Source organism: Glycine soja, chromosome 2 (assembly GCF_004193775.1).
Source record: "Glycine soja cultivar W05 chromosome 2, ASM419377v2, whole genome shotgun sequence".
Taxonomy (NCBI): Eukaryota; Viridiplantae; Streptophyta; class Magnoliopsida; order Fabales; family Fabaceae; genus Glycine; species Glycine soja.
Genome location: NC_041003.1, coordinates 2,171,910 through 2,198,910, shown reverse-complemented (window position 1 = coordinate 2,198,910; position 27,001 = coordinate 2,171,910). Strand labels below are relative to the sequence as shown.

The 27,001-nt window shown below is 31.2% G+C and overlaps 3 protein-coding genes and 1 non-coding gene across 4 annotated transcripts; 3 read left to right on the top strand and 1 right to left on the bottom strand.

The window, feature by feature from the left end:
• The first annotated feature begins 9,347 nt into the window (after positions 1 to 9,347).
• On the top strand, positions 9,348 to 14,518 carry LOC114379444 (hydroxyproline O-galactosyltransferase GALT6-like). The gene is made up of 7 exons (XM_028338105.1): positions 9,348 to 10,404; positions 11,459 to 11,691; positions 11,774 to 12,064; positions 12,162 to 12,290; positions 12,407 to 12,577; positions 13,603 to 13,710; positions 13,879 to 14,518. The coding sequence occupies exons 1-7, from the start codon at positions 9,618 to 9,620 to the stop codon at positions 14,086 to 14,088; spliced, it is 1,929 nt and encodes a 642-aa protein (XP_028193906.1). The 5' UTR covers positions 9,348 to 9,617; the 3' UTR covers positions 14,089 to 14,518.
• A 2,634-nt stretch (positions 14,519 to 17,152) lies between these two features.
• Positions 17,153 to 18,885, bottom strand: LOC114379437 (wall-associated receptor kinase-like 20). The gene is made up of 2 exons (XM_028338091.1): positions 17,869 to 18,885; positions 17,153 to 17,511 (listed from the first exon to the last, which is right to left on the bottom strand). Exons 1-2 carry the CDS (start codon positions 18,704 to 18,706, stop codon positions 17,456 to 17,458), a joined length of 894 nt encoding a protein of 297 aa, XP_028193892.1. The 5' UTR covers positions 18,707 to 18,885; the 3' UTR covers positions 17,153 to 17,455.
• Positions 18,886 to 22,376: 3,491 nt separating this feature from the next.
• On the top strand, positions 22,377 to 22,447 carry TRNAG-GCC. The gene has a single exon. It is a non-coding gene; the product is annotated as a tRNA-Gly (tRNA).
• A 1,927-nt stretch (positions 22,448 to 24,374) lies between these two features.
• On the top strand, positions 24,375 to 25,720 carry LOC114379420 (glutathione S-transferase U17-like). Its single transcript, XM_028338073.1, has 2 exons — positions 24,375 to 24,827; positions 25,095 to 25,720. Exons 1-2 carry the CDS (start codon positions 24,507 to 24,509, stop codon positions 25,470 to 25,472), a joined length of 699 nt encoding a protein of 232 aa, XP_028193874.1. The 5' UTR covers positions 24,375 to 24,506; the 3' UTR covers positions 25,473 to 25,720.
• The last annotated feature ends 1,281 nt before the right edge of the window (positions 25,721 to 27,001 follow it).

The window sequence follows — 27,001 nt, the reverse complement described above, 5'->3', positions numbered from 1 at the left end:
ATGCAAGAACAATCAGTGGATATTTCATTAGTTATCCAGAAAAGTACAAGGGATATATGTTTTATTGTCCTAATCATAGTATGAGAATTTTCGAAACTGGAAATGCAAGGTTCATTGAAAATGGTGAAATCAGTGGGAGTACAGTTTCACGAGAAGTGGAAATTAAAGAAGTTAGAATACAAGTCCTTTTAGCTTATGCCTCTAGCAGTAAGATGATTGCTCCTTTAGTTATTGTTACAAACAATAACGAAGAAGCACAACACAATAATGGGCGCATGATACATAATGAAGAACTGCATGAAGTAACATTAAGGAGGTCTCAAAGAGAAAGGAGACCATCTATTTCGAATGACTATGTGGTATACTTACATGAAATAGAAACAAACTTAAGCATTAATAATAATGATCCAGTTTCGTTTTCACAAGCTGTAAGCTATGATAATTCTAAAAAGTGGTTAAATGTCATGAAAGAAGAGATAAATTCCATGGAACATAATGATGTTTGGGACATTGTACAATTACCAAAGGGTTGTAAAAGAGTTGGTTGTAAATGGGTCTTCAAGACTAAATGTGACGTTCTCACCGGTCTCACGAAAGGATTCTTTCAGGATTATCATGGCATTAGTGGCCCATTATGACTTAGGGCTACATCAGATGGATGTGAAAATTGTCTTTCTTAATGGAGATTTAGAGGAGAAATGTTTATATAGGCCAACCAATTGGGTTTTTAGTTGAGGGAAAGGAACACATGGTGTGCAAACTAAAGAAATCAATATACAGTCTTAAAGTAAGCTTCCCGCCAATGGTATTTGAAGTTTAATGATACCATTGTTTCCTTTAGATTTAAGGAAAATACTGTTGATCGGTGTATGTATCTAAAGGTCAGTGGGAGTAAGGTTATTTTTCTAATTTTGTATATTGATGATATCTTGCTTACAACTAACGATCTTGGTCTTCTTCATGAGACTAAGAAATTTCTCTTTAGAAACTTTGAAGTGAAAGATATGGGTGAGGTAAGGTATGTGATAAGGATAGAAATATTTTGTAATTGATCACAAGGATTGTTAGGCTTACCTCATAAAGCATATATCAATAAAGTATTAGAGAGATTCAAGATGGAAAGGTGTTTAACATCACCTGTTCTAATTTAGAAAGGAGACAAATTTAGTCTCACACAATGTCCTAGAAATGATATGGAATGAAAACAAATGAAAGTAATATTGTATGCATCAGTTGTTGTTGAATCTGAAAGCTGAATTTGTAGCATGTTTTGAGGCTACAATTCAGGTTAAATGGCTGCAGAACTTTATTACAGGGCTTGAAATTGTCGACAGTATTGCTAGACCGCTAAAAATGTATTGTGATAACTCTGCAGCAGTATTTTGTAAGAACGACAAGTACTTTAAGGGTGCTAAGTATGTGGAATTGAAGTACTTTGTCATGAAGGAAAAAGTTAAAAAACAAAGAGTGTCAATAGAACATATTAGCACAAACCTTATGATAATTGACCCTTTGAATAAGGGATTACCGCCCAAGACATTATAGAACATGTTGAAAGTATGAACATTATTGTTATTGATAATCATTAAGTGTAATTTATCTTATGCATTTTAGTGACACTCTGAGCTCAATTATGATATGTTTCTGATTATATGTTCTCTATGTTTGCATGCATGTTTGTGTTAGAGTAATGTTAACAAGTTTTGTCTTGAATGAAGACATTATGTTGGACCAATTATGTACTCCTAGTTAATGGTCATATTAAGGAAAAGACTAATTTGTAGTACATGGAAGGAACTATGTTGATTAGATGATGTACATCCACTATGACTCGAATTGGTTCTTATTCTTAATCATGAAATTATGATGTACCCAATGTATAGAACAATTTAGTCATTTTTAATGCGCATTATGTTAGTTAATCTATTTATTTATTTAGTCCGTAATGTTTATTTATGTCACATGAGCCAAGTGGAAGAATATTAGAATTAATGTTTCATGTGAGAGACATGTGACTTATGTAGAGACTAATAAATAAATAATTAATAATTAAAGGCTAAATTATAATTGGGTTAAATAAGAGAAGTTTCTGTAAGTAAATGCTACTTGATGGGAGTAGTAGTTATAAAAGAGGGTTAATACCCATTAATGTGAAACAAGGTCCTCTTTCTAACAGAAAAGTGTTTTCTCTCACCCATAGTCACCACAAACGAAGAGAGGCAGAAAGAATAGTCTAAGGAAGTGAAATCTTCTTTCTCTCTTCTTCCAAGAAAATCAAAGTATACCGGAGAGAAGTCTATGGAGAAAGGTACGCATTATCTATTTATTTATTGTTTATGAGAATCACAGGCTTCAAAATCATGTTAGTTTCCTATAATTGATAATCTGGGAAACCCATTAATAATTTTACATATCGACCTCCTAGTTTCAAGTAAGTGTGCAAAGGTTGTCTATCACTTTCTACTATAATACATCAGCAAGAGCATTGATCCATTAATAGTTTTACATATTGGGCTAGGTCAGGGTAGATGATTCCACATTTATGTAGCCAACTAAGTAAGGATGAAATCTACCTTTAATTTAACATTATCAATTTGTGATTCCAGTCTTTGTAGTTTTAGAATAGTCTAAGGTTGTAGAAAATTGTACATAGGAAGCATAACATGATCTTGATGAAAGCCTACAATATAAATAATTAAAATTAGTTTGTTATTCTCTAGTTGGGGGAAGTCCTTTTAATTAGTGTCAAAGAAATGGAGATGGTAATCATAAACAACACAATAGATATTAACAGTACGAAGATGTTGAACCTTGGTCCTTGCTTATTAGAACATGAAGATCATTTTACATGTGTGTCATCAAGGTATAAGGTTCCAACTAGGAAATTTCATTGAAGATAATTAACATATAATATTTGGAGCATTGTAAATTGAAAACTATTTTTTAATTTCGTTAAATATAAGAGTTTATATATATATATATATATATATATATATATATATAACAACATATGCAAATCCAGGGATTAATTAAATAGGAGAATTTACAACTTTTTCTTTATCCAACCTTAAATTTTTCAAAAAAATTCTTACACACGCAATATATACAGATATGGTTTGTGACATCCATAATCCATTAAACTTATTAGAAAACACTTAATAAAAGGACTAATACAAATAATAAAATATAATACAGATATTACTTTTTTGTGAAATTAAATTTAGAGATTAAAGTTATAACATTTTGTAAAAGTCAAGAATCAATATAATGATGGAGTATGATACTGCCAATGTTGTTGTTCTAAAGAATATGTTGCATTTTGAAAATTGAATCTCCTTATACACACGCTTTCCTCTGTCGTGCATAATATGAGGACAAGATAGAGGATTCCATTGTGTAGCCTACTAAGTGGAAGACACTTCAATTTGACATGTATTGAGGGACTCCATCATGCACTTTGCCACTCCACCTAAAGCCGTCGAGGGTCTTCCTTGTGTGCAGCTGATCAGTTTCTTGTTTTTTCATTTGTCTATGCTCATGCATGTATGTCCGAATGATAAGACATAAAATAAATTTTAAGAGAAATTTTAAATGAAAAAAATTATATATTTGTTTTTTTAACATATGTGATATTTTTCTAATAAATGTAACATTTTTTGTTGTATAATTTTTTTTTTGAAAAAATATATTTTTGATTGGTGGGCCTAAAATTTATGATTTAGCTGTTTTATTTTTGGGCTGGCCTGTGCATAGTTGAGTCGGAAGTTACTATTGCTCCATGCATTTTGTTCTTGGCCCCTATTAAGGAGCTGATTTTTTTTCCAGAATTACCCTTCCCACAAAATCATTGTTCTGTTCAATAAAATGCATAACAAAATCATTTCGTTGTTATATGATTTTTTAAATTCCCTTTATTATAACAAAATCGTGATTCCTTGTATATTTTTTTTTGCCCCAGATATAACAATGATAAGACATTTCGGTTGAGTCAAAAGTTACTATTCGTCCCATGCATTTTGCTCTTGGCCCTTACTAAGGAGCTGAATTTTTTTTTCCAGAATTACCCTTCCCACAAAATCATCATTTGTTGAATAAAATGCATAACAAAATCATGATTTTATTGTTATATGATTTTTTTGCATTCTCTTTGTTACAACAGAATCATGATTCTATTCTATTTTTCGTTGTATAAAAAGGGAATGCGAAAAAATTACACAAAGAAAATGTGTTTATGCATAAAAAATCCAAAATGAAAACATGTTTTTGATGTGTGATTTTTTCCCATTTCTTGTTATACCACAGAAACGTGTTTTTGTTAGGTATTTTTTTAAAAAGAAATATTATAGAATTAAGTTACATTTTTTACTAGAATTAATTTTGATACAAATTATATTTACAACACTTGTTACCATTTTATTTAAATTTAAATTAATGATGATATGAATTACTTTTTTTAATTATAATCAAAATAATATCATGAATTGATTTGATTATGATTAATAAAAATAATTTTTATAATAATTAATTTGATTATCTTTATAAATGGTAACTTGTAATCAATTAATTTGATTTTAATTAAAAAAGATATTGAGTATTATTAAAAATAATAAATTATATCACAATTAATTTAATTATTTTAAAAATGCGACTTGCATTAATAATTAATAAAATATTGTAAAAAATACGCGCACAACAAAATTACAACCAAATTGTCTTTCCATTGTATATTCAACAGTAGTGAAAAAAAGAAGAAGCACGGCCGCACGGGTAAGACTAAGGGGAGAAGAAGACGAGGTGAAATTGATGAACTGAGGGTAAAATAGTTTTTTCTAGGTATTTTAAAATTTTATAGGGACTAGGACTAGGAGCAATTGTGGGAACCAATAGAAACACCTAGCTCAGTCTATACGTTATGTTTTGCTACGCTACTTTTAAAATTTGGTTATTGTTAATTTTTTTACATTTTAATTGAATCTTGTTGTGTTCCATGCGTCTTCCTTTTTTATTTTATTACTTACTACTCGTGTGAGCTCCAGCTTCCTAATCCTAGACCCTGTGTGTATGACAAGTCTTTGATCCTGTCTTTTTCTTTTTTTCTTTAGTTTTCTATCTCTTTGTTTTGGTGAATTATGCATTTTGTTTTAAAGTAAATATGTGAAAGAATAAAAGGAAGTTGCACGCACTGTTTTTGGTGCGTTGATATCTAAGATGAACATGGTAAGATGCTAACATATTTCTTACGCTTAATTAACTTTCAAACTTTGATTTTGAGATAATTTTCTTTTAAAGATTATTTTTCAAATTTTCTTAAATAAATATTGGTAACGATTACTCTAAATTTTAATATTATTTACATTGTCCTTGCAATCCCGAATACAAGAGTGATGTATCAACATATTATACTGGAATAAAATAATGTTTTTATTTTTAATCCTATTTGTCTTCTCTAATTCATCCTAAACCAAACAACATCAATATTATTTCTTTTCAATTTTACTTATATTTTTCTCAATTCAAACAATCCAAAAATTTATCATATTTTCTCCCTTCTATTCCTCCTAGGAGTGGGTATGCGGACCTTTCCAACCCATTTAAGGTCTGACCGTGTTTTAGACAAGTTAGATAATTTCGGTCCATGAAATAAATGATCTTTTTCTCAAAGTCTGTATTCAATCTACAAAAGCCCGCAAATAAATAGACTGGTCTGCAAACTCAAATATTAATTTGAATAAATATTTTTTTATAACAAATATTTTTAAAAAGTGAAACATTTATAAAATTAAAAAAAATATATTTGACTTCATTTTTTTAAGCTAAAATTTATCTCACTAAAATATACCAACATTTTAAACATAACAAAAATAACAATAACTGTCTAAATTAAACATCAAAATCTTAATATAACATATTAATAATACTTGTACATTGAACTTGGGCAAGTTAAATGGGTAGTCCACAAGTTTGCGGATAAAGCCTGCTAATGTGGACTTAATGAGCCGGAATGGTATGTAAATCTAGATCTATATATCCACTCCTAATTTCTTAGTTGTCCATTTCTCTTTTACATATTCTCATTTATCATTTTTTAATAGAATTTCATTATCCTTCTTAAGTTCTCCCATTCCTTTTGAGAAAAGAAAACAAAACTCAAAGAACATGGTTATGATGAAAAATTTCATTTATGTAGTCTACTAAGTGGACATGCATCCATAGGGATCAGTTAATGATTAAATTAGAAATCCCCTTAAGGTAACTAATTAACCATCCTAAATGAGTGATATCACTAAGAAAAATGAACTATCCTTTTGGACATGAATAAATATCCCCTCGGTCATAACTAGACACCACTATATTTGATGAATTCCCTTTGACTAGAATTGAGCACCCCTAAATCATAGGAATCTAGGGAGCATGTTAGGGATTAAGAGAAGGAGATTATTTAATGGTAATATAAACACCATTAAGATCTCATTAGCAGGTAATCATAAATTAACATTCATACTAGCCTTAAAGGTAAGGCCCATCAACCCATGGATCTAAGACCCATATGTATATATAAAGGATGAAATTTTAGAGAAATTGCATTCTATTTATTCTCATTTATTATATTTGGAGGAATTTCTAACTCTAGTGTTGAAGTGTATTTACAAATATTCACCCTCATCACATCAAAGAAGGAACTCAAGGAATAATAAGAGGAAACAACACCACGTCCGGGAGGAGAAAATTATCCTAGTATCCCATATAAGTACAAGATAATTACCTTTAATTTTATATGTATTGAGGGATCCATCATGTAATTTCGATATTTTTATATATATTTTTTTTCAAATTCAAGAGTAAATATGATAATTTGTGCCAAAACTAAATGGAATAACTTATAACTTTTTAAAATACTTCATACACATGCAAACTATACAAATATATTACGTGGACACATCTATTAAACTTAAAAAAAAAGAAACTAATGTATATAAAGAATTACAATTTTTTTTACAGGAAAAAATTACAATCTTAAGAAACTATTTTTATGTTATTAAATTCAAATATTAAAATTATAGTTTTTGTCAAATTCAAAAATCATAACTAATGATATTTTGATAAAAATAAATATTTTTTTAAAATTTTATTTTAAACCTTACTATTGGGTTGATATTGACTTTTCCTAGCTTGTAATTGAGATAATAACAATAATTTTTTTTACTCGTAAAAATTGAACAATTTATAATATTTACAAACCCCATTCAGCTTAGATCTCCTAGATATGGAAATAATAATTTACATGCTTTGATGCACCAATGCGTATACACGGTACAAAGATAATGGGATTTTTCCCTATAAGATTCGGAACCTTCTAAAACCAGAACGTGAGCTATAATAAATCCATACCTGATGAGTCAATAAGAATAAGTGAATTATTTAAGAAACTTACTATTAATTGCTAAGCATCTCAGTCATATATTAACTCTAGAATATAAACACTTCCTCTTTGACACAAAGCCACCAACCAAGGCAGGCAACGATCCAATGTATATCAAACAAACGCACTGAATATAAAAGGAAAAGCATTACAATGACATGACCAACAGATTGAATACATACATCACTAACACATCGTGCGACCACGATCCACGCGACGCCCCTTCTAATTCAAATCATTCTTCAAATGGTCTTCCACTCAAACTAAAACCATTTGCATCCTTTTTCTTTCATTAATAAATTGCAATTTCTTTCTTTAGTGTGTTTCAATTAGATTCATAATAAAAAATAATTAATTAAATTTTTATGATGAAGACAAAATAATAAGGCGTAGGCTAAGGTGGACAAATATTTTTGTACAAACAAAATATAATCTGTTACTACAAGTATTTCCTGTATTTATAATTATTTAATATAGAATGAGTATTGTGTCATTACCATACTATACCATTACCCGCACCAGTGAGTTAAAACAAAATAAAAGGGAGAAAATGGTGAAGCCATGAATAGATATGCTTAGATCTCTTCACGTTGATTTCCAGCGATGGTGTGAAGGTTTCAGAGGTGCAAGCTGGGAAAAGAAAGAACAAAATAAAATATTCTAGAAATACATATCATATTCAGTTATGTTTATTTCACCACCAATTACAAAGAAATTTATTTTAGTCTGCGCCAAATAGCAAATAATTATTTATACTTTTTCATGATATCGTCTTGATTTTGTGAAATGAAATTGATTCTAGTGTTTTTTTTCCTAATCAACATTGGATGTTATCTAAACACACTATAAGTCAGTTATACTATTGTTTTAAGTAGTTTTTGTACACAATAAAAATAACTAAATATTTTAAGTGTCCTTAAAATATTTATTAAGATTTTAAGAATACAAATAAAAAATACTTATGTTGTTAATATATTAAATAATACACTTTTTAGAGTATTTTTATTCTGTAAAAAATGTTATTCTAACTAAGGTGTAAAGGGACCCATATTTTATTAGTAGCATAACTATAATAGGAAGATGCAATATTCCTTAGAGAAAGAATGAAAAGTTGAACACCGACCCAATGACAATTGGAGAACGCGGTGTGTGTGTGTGGTTCATCGTTCATGACCACGTGTCTCCTTTCCTTTACGGCTATTCGATGAAAGGAAAATTTCATGTCACGATTAAAGGAATCTTGTAGTCGAAAAAAGGTAAGTTCCAGACCACAATTAATTAAGGATTTTTATATTTCTTCAATACATTCAAAGTATCAAGTATTTCAAAAGTATAAGTATTGAATAGTTTTATATTTACAAAATATTAAATATTTCCCAATAAAAAAATCTATTTTTACTTTTGTCATATTCTTGTTACAAACAAATAAGATATATATTTTTAGCCAAATAATTGTATATTCATATAATATTTTATTTATACAATATTTTTATCTTTCTTTCATATCATTTATTATATTTCATTTTTCATTTTAATAATTTAATTAATTGTGTATAAATTATCTGGGATCAAATTTAGATCTTTTTTCTTTCATATCATTTGTTATATTTCATTTTTTTTCTTTTAATAATTTAATTAACCGTGTATAAATTAGTTGGGATATTAACAAATTTAACATGTGTTGTGATATATGTATATTAGATTTTTATACAATTACTTCCATACAATATTAGTATTAAATTAATAAAATTAAAATCGGAATAAAAGAGTCTGATTATGAAATTCACAGTGTCACGTGGTCCCCACTTTACCTTGACGATGTCGTTTTCAGCTTTCAGACTGAACTAATGAACAACGCCAACCTCCTTCACCTCCATGCCATAGCTACTGCGATCTTCTCCCCCTTTACTTTCTATGGGCACAATAATAATAATAATAAAATATAAACAATAATATACATAACAATTAAAAACTTTATACACAAAGACACACAACATAACAAAAGCTTCCATTTCATTTATTCATTCCTTCCCCTCTGTTTTCTGCATGTGATTGCAACAAGAAGAAGGCTTTTCCACTTTTCTTCAGTGTTCCGTTCTCTCTTTCTTAGGGTTTACGAGCTTCGATAAAAGTTGAACAAACCCAGAGAAACGGAACAGAACACCATTGATTCTGTTTCTTCTGGGTTTGAAAAAAAATGAAGAGGGGTAGTAGTACTAGTAGTAAAGTAGAGCCATTTGTGCTACCCAACAGGCTCACACTGCTTCAGATTTTCATGGTGGTGATGCTCCTTTACCTTCTCTTCATGAGCTTCGAAATCCCTCTAGCTTTCAGAGCCGAAAACGGGGTCGTTTTCCTCACCGACGCATTGCCCATGCCCATGCCACTCATGCTCGAAGAATCACGCAACAGTGTCAAAATCAGAGCACCGACAGGGTTAAAGTTGGAGAAAGTTTCCACCTTGAGGTTCAACGAGAGCTTCACGGAGGGTTCGGAGCTGCACAAGGTGGCGCGGCACGCGTGGGTTGCCGGGGAGAAGCTCTGGGGGGAAGTGGAGAGCGGCAAAGTGAAGAGCTTTGCGAAAATTAAGGTAAAAAACGGGTCGGATTCGTGTCCGAATTCGGTGTCGGTCGCCGGGACGGAGTTCCGGGACAAAGGGGTGTTGGTGCTGCCGTGTGGGCTGACGCTCTGGTCGCACGTGACGGTGGTGGGGACGCCGCGGTGGGCCCACGCCGAGAGTGACCCGAAGATAGCGGTGGTGAGGGACGGGGGAGAGGCGGTGATGGTGTCGCAGTTCATGATGGAGTTGCAAGGGTTGAAGGCAGTGGACAAGGAGGAGCCGCCGAGGATTCTGCATTTCAATCCGAGGCTGAGAGGGGATTGGAGTGGGAAGCCAGTGATTGAGCAGAACACTTGCTATAGGATGCAATGGGGTTCTGCTATCAGGTGTGATGGGTGGAAATCTCGTGCGGATGAAGAAACTGGTTAGTTCCACTAGATAGATCGTTTCCACCCATGTGAACATTGTGGGACCTTACATCACTGCCCTAACCAGTTGGGGTTGTTGCTCTAAGGCTTTTAAAATGTGTTGTTAGTTTATTATGATCATGTGTTTGTTGATTGGATTTAGGATAGGCCAAAAGTTAGGTGTGGTGTTGCTGTTTGTGTTTTTGGTGTTGATCTCTGATTAGAATTCGAGTTTCACTTTGATAATGTGCGGTGAGGTCTAATGCCAAATATGTTATGAAGATTCGGTTACTTTGGGGTTAGGAAGTTGATTTTAGAGTTTTTTGTTGTAAATAACAATGGGGGCACTCTTTGGTTCATTGGGGTTGGTTTTTGAAGTAGGGACTGTCTGAGCTGTGAGTTAGAAGAAAGAAAAAGGCTTTAGTTTTGATCCTATCTTTTTACATTATCGAATCATTGTGTTTTGCTAAATTATTAAAGGTTGACTATCATGACTTGGTTTTTAACTGAGTTGAGTGGCATTGTGTGATCGATATAGTTGCCCTAGCCTCTTCACATAGTGGGATAAGAATTTTGTTGTTGTCGTTGACAATGGCAGTACTCTTTAGTTCATTGGAGTTGATTTTGGAGTGGGGACTGTATGTGCTGTGAGTTGGAAAAAAGAAAAAGACTCTAGTTTTGATCCTATCTTTTTACATTACTAAACTATGGTGTTTTGCCAAATTATTTAAGTTTGATCATCATGACTTCGTCTTTAACTGAATTGAATAGCATTGTTTGATGCATGTAGTCGACCACACTTGGTGAGATATGGTGTTTGTTGTTGTTGTTGTTGTTGACTATGATGACTACTATATGGAAAGCCTGACTTGACGAATTTGATTGGGGATCAAATGTAAAATTCAAAGGAAAAAAAAGAGAAGATTTTCATTCTGTATGGTCATTTTCATTCGCTTTTGTGAATGTGGACATCTTGCAAGCTTGCTTCTTGTTTATTTTATTTTCTTACTTTTGCATGTCTTATTTCAAGGGACGTTATCTCTCTTTGCTGAATTTCTTATTTTTGTGAAGTTGATGGACATGTGAAATGTGAAAAGTGGATTCGTGATGACAATAATCATTCTGAAGAGTGGAAGGCGACATGGTGGTTAAACAGATTGATAGGGCGAAAAAAGAAGATGATGGTAGACTGGCCATATCCTTTTGCGGAGGGCAAGTTATTTGTTCTCACCATAAGTGCTGGCTTGGAAGGTTACCATGTTAGTGTGGACGGGAGGCATGTGACATCCTTTCCCTATCGCACGGTGGGTACACAAATCATATCTCCTTCTTCTGTATGCTTGCAGAAATATCTTATATTGTTTGTGTTATATTCATATTTTGCAGGGGTTTGCCCTTGAGGATGCTACTGGACTATCTATAAATGGGGATGTTGATGTACACTCTATATTTGCTGCTTCCTTACCTACATCACATCCTAGCTTTGCTCCACAGATGCATCTTGAATTGCTTCCTCAGTGGAAAGCTCCTCCTCTTCAGAATGTGAATGTGGAGCTTTTCATTGGTATCCTTTCTGCTGGAAACCATTTTGCTGAACGGATGGCAGTGAGGAAGTCCTGGATGCAGCATAAGCTAATCCAATCTTCACGTGTTGTGGCTCGATTTTTTGTAGCCTTGGTAAAGGGTCACTGCATCATCCACTCCTAAATAAGGATAAAAGGTTCAAGATTACACAATGTTTTATACTTACTATTTTCCATTTCTTATATGATAGCATGCAAGGAAGGATATAAATGTGGACATAAAGAAAGAAGCAGAGTATTTTGGTGATATTATTATAGTCCCATACATGGATCATTATGACCTTGTTGTGTTGAAGACCATAGCTATCTGTGAATATGGGGTGAGTGATGGCAGAAGAGTTAAATGTTGCTTCTTTATGCACACATTTTAATATTTTATCCTCTCTTTTAGCTTGCATTATCACTGACTGTTAGTTATTGAATATGCATGTTGCAGATTCGGACCATGACTTCTAAGTATATAATGAAATGTGATGATGACACGTTTGTCAGAGTGGATTCTATCCTAAACGAAGCAAGACAAGTTCGAAGTAGAAGTCTGTACATGGGAAATATGAATTATCACCATAGGCCTCTTCGCCATGGGAAATGGGCTGTAACTTATGAGGTATAAATTTCATCTTGATTTCTCTTTCTTTTTGAAGTGCTTTTCTATATTTTTAAATCTGTTTCAATTTATCATATGCAGTTAGCTTTTTTGATACCATCCGTGTGTAATTATCATGAAATGTTGTATTGTTGGTCCAATTAGTTTTGTTGATTCGTCTACTTTTCTACAGTATAGCAGAATTTGAACTTTTCATTACTTATTTTAGGTTTACTGTTTGCATTTGAGTATTTGTTTTTAACTACCACTTTTATTTGAGTTTATGAATGCTGTTGCTCATTTCTTTTCCCTTTTGTATTAAATCAATTTACTGGTGCCATAGTTATCAATAGGGCACTATTATAGTGGCGTGGAGTGGCCATGTGCCACTACAAAGTTTGAATAATGGTCCATTTTCAAATAGTAGCCATTGCAGCACTAGAGGGAGACTTTTCAACAATCAATTTTTGCCCTCAAAACAGCATCATTTTTGGGGGATTTTTAACATAGTGGTAATCTTACTATGACCATAACACTGTTGTTTTTGGAGTCTTGTAATGCGCTCTACCACCAGTGTTTTTGGAGTCGGTTGTTATGTGCCACTATATCATGAGATTAATAACTATGAATAGTGATCAGCTTTATTAAATAGTTTAAGACTTTCAGTCATTTGACATTTCTGACAAATTCTCTGATAGTTGAAACATTTGAGTTTGTAGGTCATCAACTAAAATGCTGCAACTTATATTTTGAGCTTGCAGTGATATTCTGATTGGATGATTACCAGACGTTTACTTAACAGATTAACCTTTCTATTTAGGTTTATGATTGGCAGAGTTTCAACTTTCACACAATATGATTTCAATTCAATGACTTCAACTTTCACACAATATGATTTCAGTTCAATGACTTCAACTTTCACACATTGAAATTTATGACATTTGTTGTTATGGACTTGCAGTTTCTTTTGTGACTCTGGATTGTCATCTCATGTTCACTTTGTGGAGGCATTTCTGACTTTTTTTTTCTTTGCCCTTAACTTTCAGGAATGGGTAGAGGAAGAATATCCCATCTATGCTAACGGTCCAGGTTACATAGTCTCAGCTGACATTGCTCAGTTCATTGTATCTGAATTTGAGAAGCGCAAATTAAAAGTATGTTTGCGAATAATTTTTTTATCTCCGTTTATTCCTGGTTTGGTGTAAGTGTGCACGCACATGCATGCATATGGATTTGTTATATCTCAGTTTGTTTTCTGATATGCACTGAAGGAAGTTGTTGGCTGTTGATGACATACTTAACCAATTTTCAACATGGTGCAGTTATTCAAAATGGAGGACGTGAGCATGGGAATGTGGGTGGAGCACTTCAACAGCACAAGACCGGTAGAGTACATGCACAACTTGAAGTTCTGCCAATTTGGGTGCATTGAAGAGTACTACACTGCACACTACCAATCACCAAGGCAAATGACATGCATGTGGGAAAAATTGCAACATCAAGGAAAATCACTCTGTTGCAACATGAGATGACAAAATGATGGTAGGTATAGGTGATGTGTACGACAAGGGAAAAAGAAACATGCACAGCTAACTAGGCAAGTTCTATGATCATAATATATATCTCTGTATATAAGCACTTTTTCTCCCTTTTAAGGGGGGGTTTCGGGGGGTTTTACTTTAAAATGGTGAGGATGATTTATGTCAAGTTTCTATGCTTGTGGTTTGCCCCTATTTTGATCCATAACCCCCCCTACCTAAAAGAATAGATGGTGTAGGTATATCATCTTAGATAGAGTTAAAGTTGGATACTACAGGAACAGGTAAAGGAACAAACCTATGGTTTGTAACGTAGAGCAAAATGGTGCAGAAGCAGAATAAAATTACTTTTTTCTGCTTTGACTTCATTTTCCTATGTTCTTTCATGCATTAAAGAAGTTGCTATCTTCTCCGTGAAGAGGTATTTTGTGTCTGGTCTCGAATTACTTGATTTTCTTAATTCTTATATTTTGCTAATGGATTTTGTACTTATATTCTTAATATCAATAAGCCTATGGCAATACCAAATTAAAAGTATCACGTATCAGAAAACAACCAAATTATAGAACTAAATATCAAATCATAAAATATATAATGTATTATTGCTTTGTGCCAAACAACCTATCATTTATTATCTCCAAACAATTATAAAAATCTGGGTTACGTAAGATGGAAACAAGGACCAAGTAGGAGCGAGATCCTGAAATATACTCTCAAGTATAAATTCTGTGCCAGTGAATAAAATAAATATTTACATGTGAACCTAAAAAAGGTTTTCATAATGACCCAAAATGTCTCAGAAGGCAAGAACTCAAGTAGGAAATCTTGGATCTCCATTAAGTAAAATGTATCTAATATTAATTGATATTATTAGTTAATTTAATTTTTAATATTATAAAAAGCTAAATTTAATTTTAACTTTGACCATAATTATTCAATTTAATTCTTAAAATTGCCACCACTAATCATTTTCATCTCTAAATTTATACAATAGCATATTTAGTTCTTGAATTTTTTATAATTGTTAGTGAATTTGATTTTTAATTCTTAGTATTTTATATGTCAATTAAGGGTGTTTTTCAATTGGTGGACAAAAAATTATTCCTTTTTTAAATCATATTCTCCTTTTCAATCTTTAATACAATTATATACTTATGACTTAAATTCAAAATCTCAATAGTTAAGTTAAAACATTCACGCATCCACACACTCGATGTTTTTGAACATTTATTCAGGTTGAATATTTTTAATTGTGAATTAATACATGGAAAAATAAATTGATGAATTATAAATTTTATTGTATTTTATAATAATTCATGTTTACATTTTAGACATTAATCTGCTCTTTAAATTTAAAAATTAATTTAATAGCTACGTTTGAATAAACTTGTTCATAAGAATTTACAGGAAAAAATAAGAAAAAAAATAAAATAGACCTTGTTTATAAGTTAAGATTAGCTCATGTATAAGTTGAAATTTATTTATAGAAAAGTTAATATGAGAAAAATTTTACAAATTAATTTATAAAAAAAGCTTACTGTAATTTTTTTCTTATAAGTATTTGAGAAATTTATCTAAACAAGAAAATTTATATGTTATGTTATAATTGTGTCAAAATTTGTGGCATTTTTGTGTATGTGCTATATATATCATATCCGTACTTTCTAGTTGTATATCTTAATCGGTTCGGTGCTTTATGGATGAAACTTGAAGGCGTGATGCCAGTGACCTATTGCTGTGAGAATAAACATGTAGGCTTAAAGCTTGCTGCACCTTCTCAGATAATAGAGATAAAGCAGAAAAGGGCCCTTGACAAAGTTAGAGATTCTTTGTTAGTGGATAGAGACTAAAGGCTGGGAATCACATTCCATATCCCATATTGTTTTAATGTTTTACCAATCCATCTAGGTCTGTTCGGATATAAGCTATAAATACTTTTAATATCTTTTCTATTAAAAATATAAATCATTTTTCAGTAAATAAACTCTTAAAAACACTTCTAGTCTTAGATCAAGACAGACTCGTAGTGTTCTACTTCTACAGGTTCACACTTTAGAGATTCACTAATGTACTGCCTGTATCACTAACTCAATTGCTCATGACGGCCCCCACGAAGCTTCCACCTTTATAACATAATAATCGGTTGCCTATTTTTTCCTTTTTTCATAGTTCAATAAAGGTCAATATCGAGTTGAATTATAGTATGTTTGGATTCTCAGTCACACAATTCAATTAAAATGTGAATCACAAAAGTAACTTTTAGTTATTTTTGATATATCTTGACGCGAAAATTTAATTAAGCGTGAATTACATATATTAATCCAAACACGCATTTCATGTCATATAGTGTATTTGTTTTTACATTTCACATTTTGGAACGTGATTTTTCACATCTCAGTTGTGGTTTTAAGAAGTTAATAATTATAATTTCTTATATTCTAATAGTGATTTCTTACTTCTCAAGGAATTTCCAAATATGCTAATATTTTTCAGATTGAGTGTGGCTCAATTGAGATTGAACTTATTGCAGGAAATGACATGGATTTCATTCCGGCAAAACAATTTTAGAGAATGATAATAAAATTTAATTATGATTAAGTCTTGGGTGGAGAATAAATTCTATAATCGATTCAAAAAAAGAAAAGTTTAAGACTTATGACAATACCTTAAAATCCTGTCAAAGAGTAAAAAAAATGTTTTCTTCTTTTTATGTCAATTGTATAACATGTGCAAATTAAGGCTTTTGAGATACTTACGGCGTTAGATTTTACTTCTTTTAGCTAAGTATTTTTAATATTTTTCACATACATTTCTAGGAACAGAATTTGTGCTAATGAACATAATTTATTGGTTGTTGAATTCATTTATTTAGGTGTACGTCAGACATTCTATTTTTGTTTTTTAAGACTCTCAACATCTAGGAGTCAAATTAGACTACGACTAATAGAGATCGTATAGACCCAGTGAGAGAGGAAAGCTATCTAATGTCTATTTTTTACATTGACATTACTTAAACTCCAAATTAAATCCTTATAAGAGGAATCAAACCCTTTACCACTTGAACTATGGTAATTGACATGCAGGCAATCAATTAAAAATTCTAAAAAAAATGTCATTCACTGAATTCTGAACATAAATGAACTGAGAGGAGATTCAAATTACAGGTTGCATGTGCACACATCTGCCACAGAAGGACACCATGAATTAATGGCCACATTCTTTAACCCAAGAAAGTCATACATAATTTCCCCCCTAACCATGAAATTTTCCAACACTCGAACTTGTCACACCCTTCAGAATTTTTTTGATTTGTTACTCTCTGGGTCATGAGTTTGATTGTTGAAGTTCCATGCAAGATAACTTACAAGAAGAACCAAACAAGAGAACATGCCACAGGATAGATCAACCAAGCAACCCCTGAAAACAAAAGGGCCAAAACAATTTTAGTGTTGGCCATTTACAGATGAATGAAGTCTTGTTTGATAAATTTCTCAATAAGTACTTACAAAAAAATACAACAAAAAAATAAAATGAATTGAGTATCTCTTCAAAGCCAACATTTAATTATACATTTCTCATCTTGGAAAAGTTAGATCAGAGAGCTTCTATAAAAACTAAGTACATTAAGTTGATTTTAACTTATTAGAGAAACTGGATTCATTATACCTTTATATTTTATTGTCTTTCAAGTACTGAAAAGTTTACCAAAAAAGGACCTAAATAATAGATAGGCTTCAATTGACCAGAGATTAGGGACAATATAATTACGCTTACCATTTCGAAAACCATTGTTATAAGAAGATATGAAGAAACAATCCGCTGTAGTGTTAATCCCATTAGGACAATTGCAGATAAAAGAGTTATAGGTCCCACCATACCCACACACCCCATGGCTCCTTTCACAAGCATCACACGAGCCAGGATAGTCATTTGTGACACTGAACTTGTACTTGAGTGCTATACCATAGTTCCACTTCTCAGGATCCATTTCTTGATCATTGAAGTTGTAGAACCCCGTGTAAGAAGGGCATTGCAGCTTCTGCAGATCCATCTCAAACGCTGGACCGAGATTAACCGGCGTGTAAACGCAGCACGTCGAGATTGGAAGGTTAATGGTGGTGCTAATAGGCCTGCATGAGTATAGAAGACTACAAATTGGTGTCTCTTGATCACATAAAAGCTTGGAATTGGAATTGCTCCCATCATCATAGCCATTTGATTGACATATAGATGATGAGTTCATTGAGCAATCCACCAGAGCAAAGATGGTGCTATCAGCAAAAGTAAATGGTGCATCCCAGTTTAGGCCAAAGCCTTTGCTAGGGACAGTGCAGGAGCATGTTGACATGGTGGGATCTGAGATGTGTATGATTTGGTTTGTGTAGTCAATTGAGGTAATAGGGTAGGAGCCTGTGTGAGTGGTGAATGTGAGCTTTTGGTTGCTACATGTTACATGTGGTTGGAAACGAGGGTCACCACAACCAGGGCCACTTCCAAAAGGGTACTTGAGAGTTTCTTTGCCACAGTTTCTCTGGCAGATTTGTGATGAGATCAGAGAAGGAAGTAGTAGAAGGAAAATGGAGAGAAGAAGTGAAGGGTTGGTGAAATCCATTGTTGTTGTTGTTATGAGGATGGGGAATAAAGGAAAGTGGTGAAGCAAGAAGAGGAGGGACTAATAGGTATGATTCTGGTGTTAGTGTTACTATTTATTGAATTGTTGAAAGCATCTTCTACCCTCTAGCTAGCTAGCAGATGAATAATAACTTTCTGAGATGAAGGTATGAGGATTGAGGAACTTGCATTTTTGTTATGTAAGGATTTGTTTATTGCTTTTCATTGTATGTTATTTAACATTTTGTTATATATTTTTATTTGAGGATAAAACTTACATGGAGGTTTATAAATGTTTAGTTTTGTTTTTCATCAAAATTAAAGTTTCATCAAGCATGCAAACATTTACTGCATAAGTGTCGTTGATTCAAATGAAATGAAATGATTTTTTTTAAAATAAAGTCTTAAATTTAAATTTTGCTGCATGAGTGTCATTGATTCAAATAAAATGAAATGAATTTTTTTAAAATAAAGTCTTAAATTTAAATTTTGTTGATGAAAAAAAACTTAATTGAGGAATCAATTTATTAAAAATATTCATTTAAATTTTTCGACTGAAACACCAATAAAATAATTTAAAAAAACATCTGATTACAAAAATGAGACTTAAATTTTGATTAGAAAACAACATCAAAAACACTTAAGTAATATATAAGTTTTGTCCTTTCTTTTATTAGTATTAGATTAATTAGATGGTTCGGTGATGTACTTACCATCATCACTGTTTTTTGTCAGTACATACTAAAATTCGGATTTAATATGATGGAACGGGCTTTATTTTTCTTCTGGCCGGGATCTCCACCTTCATGAATTGTGTGTTTACTTTAAAGTGGAAAAATTGATAAGATGTTAGAGCACGTTAATTATTTCAAATCTCTTACTAAGAGAAATCACATGATCATGTGCTCGAGCAGCCACGTTACGACCTTAATTACACAAGTCACAGGCAAATGTGTTTGGAGTCTAAAACCTTTGACTTTCATTATACTATATCTAAAGATAATAACAAACATACACTCCATTTTTCGGATGTATATGAGAGGAAATAAAAAGAAGATAAAGAGGAAAAAAAAATAAAGAAATAAAATGATAGATGTTATAAATAAATGATATGGAGAGTGAGATCGAGAAAGAGAAATGAGGTGAAAGTGGGATGAAAGAAGGAACAAATGTATGTTAAGTATTTCTAATTTCTAAATTAAAACTGGGCATATGTAAGTATGTAACCCTTCATTCGTATAGATTAGGATCAAGAAAAACTTAATACTGTTTAAACGTAAGTTTCTTTGGTTTAATACATTTAAATCTTGGAATAAATCAGTTAACCCGCGAGTTAAAAGGATATATCAATCTGCGAATCATTTTTTTAAAAGTATATGTATAAAGTGTGTAATGTATAATTTGACAGAACAATACTCTCCCACATTTTTTACAAATATTTTAGGATTGATGTTTATGTCTTAATATGTTTTATATAAATAATAAGGAAAGATTTCATAAAAGAAGCAGTAGATACCTCTACTTCGCTCTTCAGTCCCCAAAACAAGCTTGGCCAAACGTTTATGCTTTTGAAGGCATATGATGATTGCCGACGCACTTGCTACTTAATTATAACAAGAACTATGAATTAGAATAATGTGGTGATGATTACATTTATACTTTTCATCTTCTTTTCTCTAATCCCTATAATTTATTTTCTTGTTATTATTATCCAATTATATATCATCCACTCATCAATTACGTTGTGCCTTCAGTCATTTGTACTAAAGTTGGTGGAAGGAAGAATATTTAAAATGCAAATAACTTTAGAAGAGAATATATTCATCTATATTTACATCTTTTTTTTCATCTCATCTATAATAAAACCTTTTTCACTTTATTTGTTTACTGCACATTCTTTTTTCCATCTCCTACTACTGAACCCAAGCAAGTTAAATGGTCGTGATACAATATTTCTACTAGTTCTCCATGTGAATCTTCTCGACATCACATGCACGTTTATTCTTTGTTGGCACTAATTCTTGCTGAATATTTTCTCTATATATGATAAGTTTTGCTTAACAATTTACATATTATATCTTTCAATTGCTCAGATCTAGAAGCTCAACAACAAAAAATTGTGCCTACAATGGAAACAAAATAAACTACACTCCTCTCTTTTAAGATGCTTGAATTATTCTTTTATTCTCTCTTTATGTTTTTTCTTTTCTTTTTATAATAGCAAAAAATGAGATTAAAACTTAAGACACCAAGTTATATATCCAAATCCTCCACCGCCAAGTCAATCTTAAGTGGATTCTTATTCTCTTGTGTTAAATATGTATTCTTCTAATAAATGAATACAAATTATATTATAATTTTCTTTAATGTAGATTATATCGACAAAAATAGTTAAAAGCTGAAAAGTTAACATATTTGGTAAAATCAATAGTTGAAATAGCTGAAAAGTATAAAATGATTAAAAAAATAATGAAATCATAATTTATTTAAAAAGGGTAAGCAAAAAATTTGATAAATATATTAAAGATAAAAATATAAAAAACTAGAAGATAAAAGCATGTGTTTTAAAAAACGTTACTTTAAATAATGTTTCAAAAAATGCTAGAAGTTATTAAAAAAAAGTTTATTTACCAAATAAACAGATGAGTTTTTCAGTTAATAAAAAAAGTTAAAAACTAATTGAAATATCTTCTCAAACATAATCATAAGTGATAATAGTATAAAATTATAAAAGTGTCTCCCAATAATATTTTATAAATTATAAAAGTGTCTCCCAAAAATATTTTATATTTTTCTATAACTCTCAATATCCTCGATAGGTAATTTTGAATATTTTTTTATTAATTTAATATTTTAGAAGGTAAAATAAATTTTAAATGCATTGAATATACTTTAAAATTTCATTTAAAATTTAGAAAAGTATCATCTACTCCACCATTGACTAATTTCAATTGAAAAACTGGTTAGCTGCCTTTAATTTTTCCTTAATAACATTTTTTTATTTCACGAAATTTGAATTTAAAACTTTACTCAAAGGATCCATACTAGCACAAATCATATCAATGTAATATTGGTAAACTAGCTATTAATCTTGTTGAAAATTAAACAATAGAGATTTTTTTTTTCTTTCTAAATGCACTATTTACATTAAAATTGAGTCAAATGTAAATTGTGCATTTATAAAGAAAATAAATGTATATTTAAAAATAAGAAAGGAGAGAAGATAAAAACATCTCAAGGAAAAGTAATGTGATTTACATAAATAAAAAAGAATTTGTGGCTACAATTAGCAATTTTATGTGAATATGATGACTCTTTGGAAAACCCAAGCATATTTGGGAAAGGGAACCTCTTAAATTTAGACTGTGGGTGAAGGAGCCGAACCTGTTTGCTTTATAGTAGTAAGGAATCTAGTTTGTTGGATAACAAAATGATGAATAACATTATATCAAACTCTATGGGACAAAGGGGGGAGCAAGACATCTGTTGTCAAAGAAATCACATCCAAAATGGTGAAGGGAAAAATGAAAGTGGGTCAGAAAAGTCTCTAGGTCAGAACGGAAGAGTCTGCATTAGTTGAATGTAGAAATTAAATTTTGTTTTAAGACATAAGTTTTTGGTTTTATTACAATGGTTTTATAATATTAATTAAATAATATGTAATCAAAAAAGCACCAGTGGTCTAGTGGTAGAATAGTACCCTGCCACGGTACAGACCCGGGTTCGATTCCCGGCTGGTGCAAATTTGTATTACTTTTTTTCTTTATTTTAGGAGATTCGGTTTCTTGAGGACAGTTACAATAAAATCCCTCAAGTGGGCTCAATCCATTTGTTTTGTGGCCAGGTAGCTCTTGACAGCAGACTAACTTAAAGAGGATACTGTTGAACAAAAACACCATCTTCTCTGCAAGACTACCCTTCTTCTTCTCCATGGGCTGCTAGCATGGTTAGTTTTACATATAAAGAGTTTTATTCCATTTTCAGTTAAATTGTGATTTAGAATTCAAAATCATGTTCAAACGCAATATAGTAATGGTTCTGCTAAAAAATATTATTTGGAAAGATACACAACTTATATATATATATATATATATATATATATATATTTTTTTTTTTTTATCTAGAAGCAAAAATATTTCCACTACCGAAAGTCATGAAACTTACTAAAAGAAAAAAGTAGAGTACCAATTAAACAAAAATTCTTTTCCCAACAAATGTTGCCCTGTGGCACACAACTTCTATCAAGTATATGTGAAAAGTATATGTTAAAATATGATTTTTATCCTTATAAATATGAAAATATTTAAAATTTGTTTCTATAAAATTTTTAGCATATTTTTTATCTTCGTAATATTAAAATGTCTTTTTTTTTTTTACATGAAGTAGGTTTGGGTAAATAAAAAAAGTGTGAGAACGAAAAACAACCATACAGCTTTGTGACGAAAAACAATACCCTTTATAAAAAAAATTCTCACTGTGCATCAAACAATCATATCGTCTCTAATAGCTAGGTACGTAAAAAAATTGAAAAATAGAAATATCAAAATTACACATTGCAATACCAAAGGTGAAAGTCTAAATTTAAAAATCAAAATAATTTTCTTGAGTTAAAAAAATGTGGAATATCAAATTCTAAACGATTAGGAGTTTAATTTTTATTAAGAGTCAAATTAAAAATCAAATAAAAGTATATATCAAAAGATATTTATCCTCTTGAATAAATTTACATAACTCAATTCAAATTAGAGGTAATTTATTATAGATTAAACAATTATATCTCATATATTACAAATACTTATTTTTTATCCCTTATTTCTTTGTCTTTCAATTTTCTTATTAAGTCATATCACTTATTATATTTATAATTTTTTTTCATCTCAAATGGTAAAACAGCATTCGTAAGGCTTTTAAATATTGAATCGTTCAAGAAAAGCAAGATAACGTCAATTCTGGCTTGTTCTTTGAACTGCAGTACTATTAGTTTGTCCCACTTGAATTATTGTGTCCCACTGTTGTGTGAATTTCAACTTTTTGGGTTCATGTATTGACTATTGGGGAGGCCTTGGGTAAAACACTACCCTATATATGAAACTGAATATTGAAAAAATTGGCATCTATTATCATTGCTTCCTTCATCTTTAGTTTTTATTAACTAATTTTTTTTAAGAACTTTATTGGCATCTAACTTCATCACTTGCTTCACTTTTTTTTTTCCTTTCATTACGATAAAATTCTGTTGAGGACTGGTTTTCTTTTTCATTATAATTACAATAGTACGAAAGAACATATAAAACTCATTTAAAGTCAGTATCGTCCGTCGGCGGTTCCTACATTCACGATGTCCTGGGTAGTTTTGACTTTTGCAGAAGAACTTTGATTCCAGCATCGTGTAATTTTCTTTGTCTTTTTTAATTTCTATTATTATATTACTAATCATTATATAATATCTTTAATCAGTTGTCATCGACATATTTGATGCGTTCAATGCATAATATATTTGCTGTAGCCTATATCCAAGAAAACATTATTAGGTGGTCGTGGTTTAATTTATCACTGATTTAATCTGGATATATTTATTTTTTTTAAATTAACTAATCTAAATATATGTTTCTTGTAAATTGGTCAATATTCCATACATACATGGATGATTTAGGATTACCTAATAGTTTATTCTAGCATGCTTATCACACAATGTTATCTCACCCTCCTTTCCCATACATAAAACTCCACATTTCCTGCTGAGTAACCTAACAAAACAAACACAGCATTGCTCCGTGTTTGACCTGTTATAGTAAACAGTGATGGCTCAAAGGGACTTGAGGCTTTTGGGTGCTTGGTTCAGTCCATTTGTCCTGAGGGTGCAGATTGCCCTTAACCTCAAGGGTTTGGATTATGAGGTTGTTGAAGAGACTTTGAATCCCAAAAGTGAATTGCTTCTTAAGTCCAACCCTGTGCACAAGAAAATCCCAGTTTTCTTCCATGGAGATAAAGTCATATGTGAATCTGCAATCATAGTTGAGTACATAGATGAGGTTTGGTCCAACAATGCTCTCTCCATCCTTCCACAAAATGCATATGATCGAGCTAATGCCCGATTTTGGGTTTCTTACATCGATGACAAGGTATTTATATTTCTGTGCCTTCACTCCTTTTTTAATTTTGCTTATTCTTATTCCTACTATCTAATGTTAGAAATAATTTACTCCATCCAACCCTTATTATAAAATCCAAATTAAAAGTGTACCTTGATCCTTTCTTTTCCTAAGTTTTTTTTAGTAAGTTGCATATGAAAACTTAATTATCACCATAAGCTTAGTTTTCATGTGATTTTAATTTTTATTGCATGAGTACTTAATATTTTTTGGTGTATTTTTTTCTACTGGGAGTAGTGGGTTACGTCCTTGAAAAGTGTTCTACTGGCTGGAGATGACGACGAGGCAAAGAAATCACACTTTGTGGAAATGGAAGAAGCACTTGAGAGGATGGAAGAAGTGTTCAACAAGTGCAGTGAAGGAAAGACATACTTTGGAGGGGATACAATTGGAATTGTTGACATTGTTTTTGGGAGCCTTTGGAGTTGGATGAGAGTGATAGAAGAGATGAATGGAAGAAAAGTGTTTGATGAAGCAAAGAACCCTTCTTTGGCTAAATGGGCTGAAACGTTTTCTGCTGATGCTGCTGTGAAGGGTGTTCTTCCAGAGACTCACAAGCTTGTTGAGTATGCCGAGAGTCTTAAGAAAAGATGGGCTGCTGCAGCTGCAAAGTAAATGGAACTAATTGCAAGATTACTTGGCTTTGAAATTGTGATTTTTTTTTTCCTTGTAGGCTATCTTTGTTCTAACTTTATGTTGGTTTAAAAATAACTTTAAAATAAAAGGTTTATAAATAAAGTAGAGAAAAAGGGGAGTGTCTTCGGTTTTGACTTTTGAGTTGTGAGGGTAACCTTTCAATTGAAGAGTCCGAATCTCACTTGAAGAGAATTAACAATTGGGATAAAAAAAATTATGCTTTTGTATTTGTTTGTTTAGGTTGCCTCTGCTAGCAACTGAGTCTCTGTCTGTTGATTGTAGGTCATGTCTCATTTATATATATATATATATATATATATATATATATATATATAGCAATAAGGAGTGCTAAGACGCAGCACACCCAAATTTATTTAAAAAGGCAAGATTAAAATAAAAATAAAATAAAACTTGAGGGCATAAACCTAACCCAAGATAAAGCTAAAGAAGGGTAAAACATTAAGCATACCTATTGCGAAAAAAAAGAGGCCAATTTAGAATTTTCTTCTCTAAAGATGCGAGTATCTAAAATTAATCTTTTTAGCTAACTCTGTATGGTTTAATCATCTATTTCTAAGTCTCCTCGGGATCAGATTTGCATATTTAAAAAATTGGATGACAAGGCCAAAGATTAGTTCATCCTTTTTGGAAGGTTTTGGGATAATTCAAGTAGATTTGATTTCCTCCTCAATGTAACTCTATTAAGTGCAACACGGATGGTGCGACCAAAAGAGCTCCTCGCCCGGCTTCTTGTGGGGTAATTTTCAAAAAAAGTGTGGCATTCCTTGCGTGTTCTGTAGATATGTAAGGATATTGCCTTCAGTGTATTTGTTATCTGAAATTTTTAAAATTTCTCTTTTTTAAGTTCTTTATTTAAAAAAATGTTTCTTGGATAATTTTGAATTGTCTATAACTTCAGAGAAAAAAATACGAGAAATAAATGATTAATTTGATTGATGATGTAATATGATAAAGAAAATGAAAAAAAAAAGTTATTAACTGAATTTTCATCAAAATATAATCACTCTTTATTTAACCATCAAACAACCATGTTATCAAAATATCCTCTTGAATAAATTTACATATAACTCAATTCAAATTAGACGTAAATTATATATGGTCAAACAATGATATCTCATGTTACAAATACTTATCTTCTATCCTTTATTATATCCTTTATTTCTGTGTGTTTCTATCTTCATGCTAAGTCACATTACTAATTACATTTTCACTTATTTTCTTTTCTATTTTTTTATCTCAAAGCTAGGGTAAAAAAAACCATGCATCATTATTCTATGATTTTTGGAATATTGAGCCGCCCATAAAAAAATTATTCTACTTTTATTTCTTCAAAATTATCAATTTTATAAGATTGAATCGACTTAAAAAAATAAAATTAATCATTTCATATTAATAATATTATTATGTTTAATGTGCGTGACTATGCTAGTATTTTAAAACGATTCAAATTTAACAAAAAAATAAATCAGTTCATAGAATAAATTAAT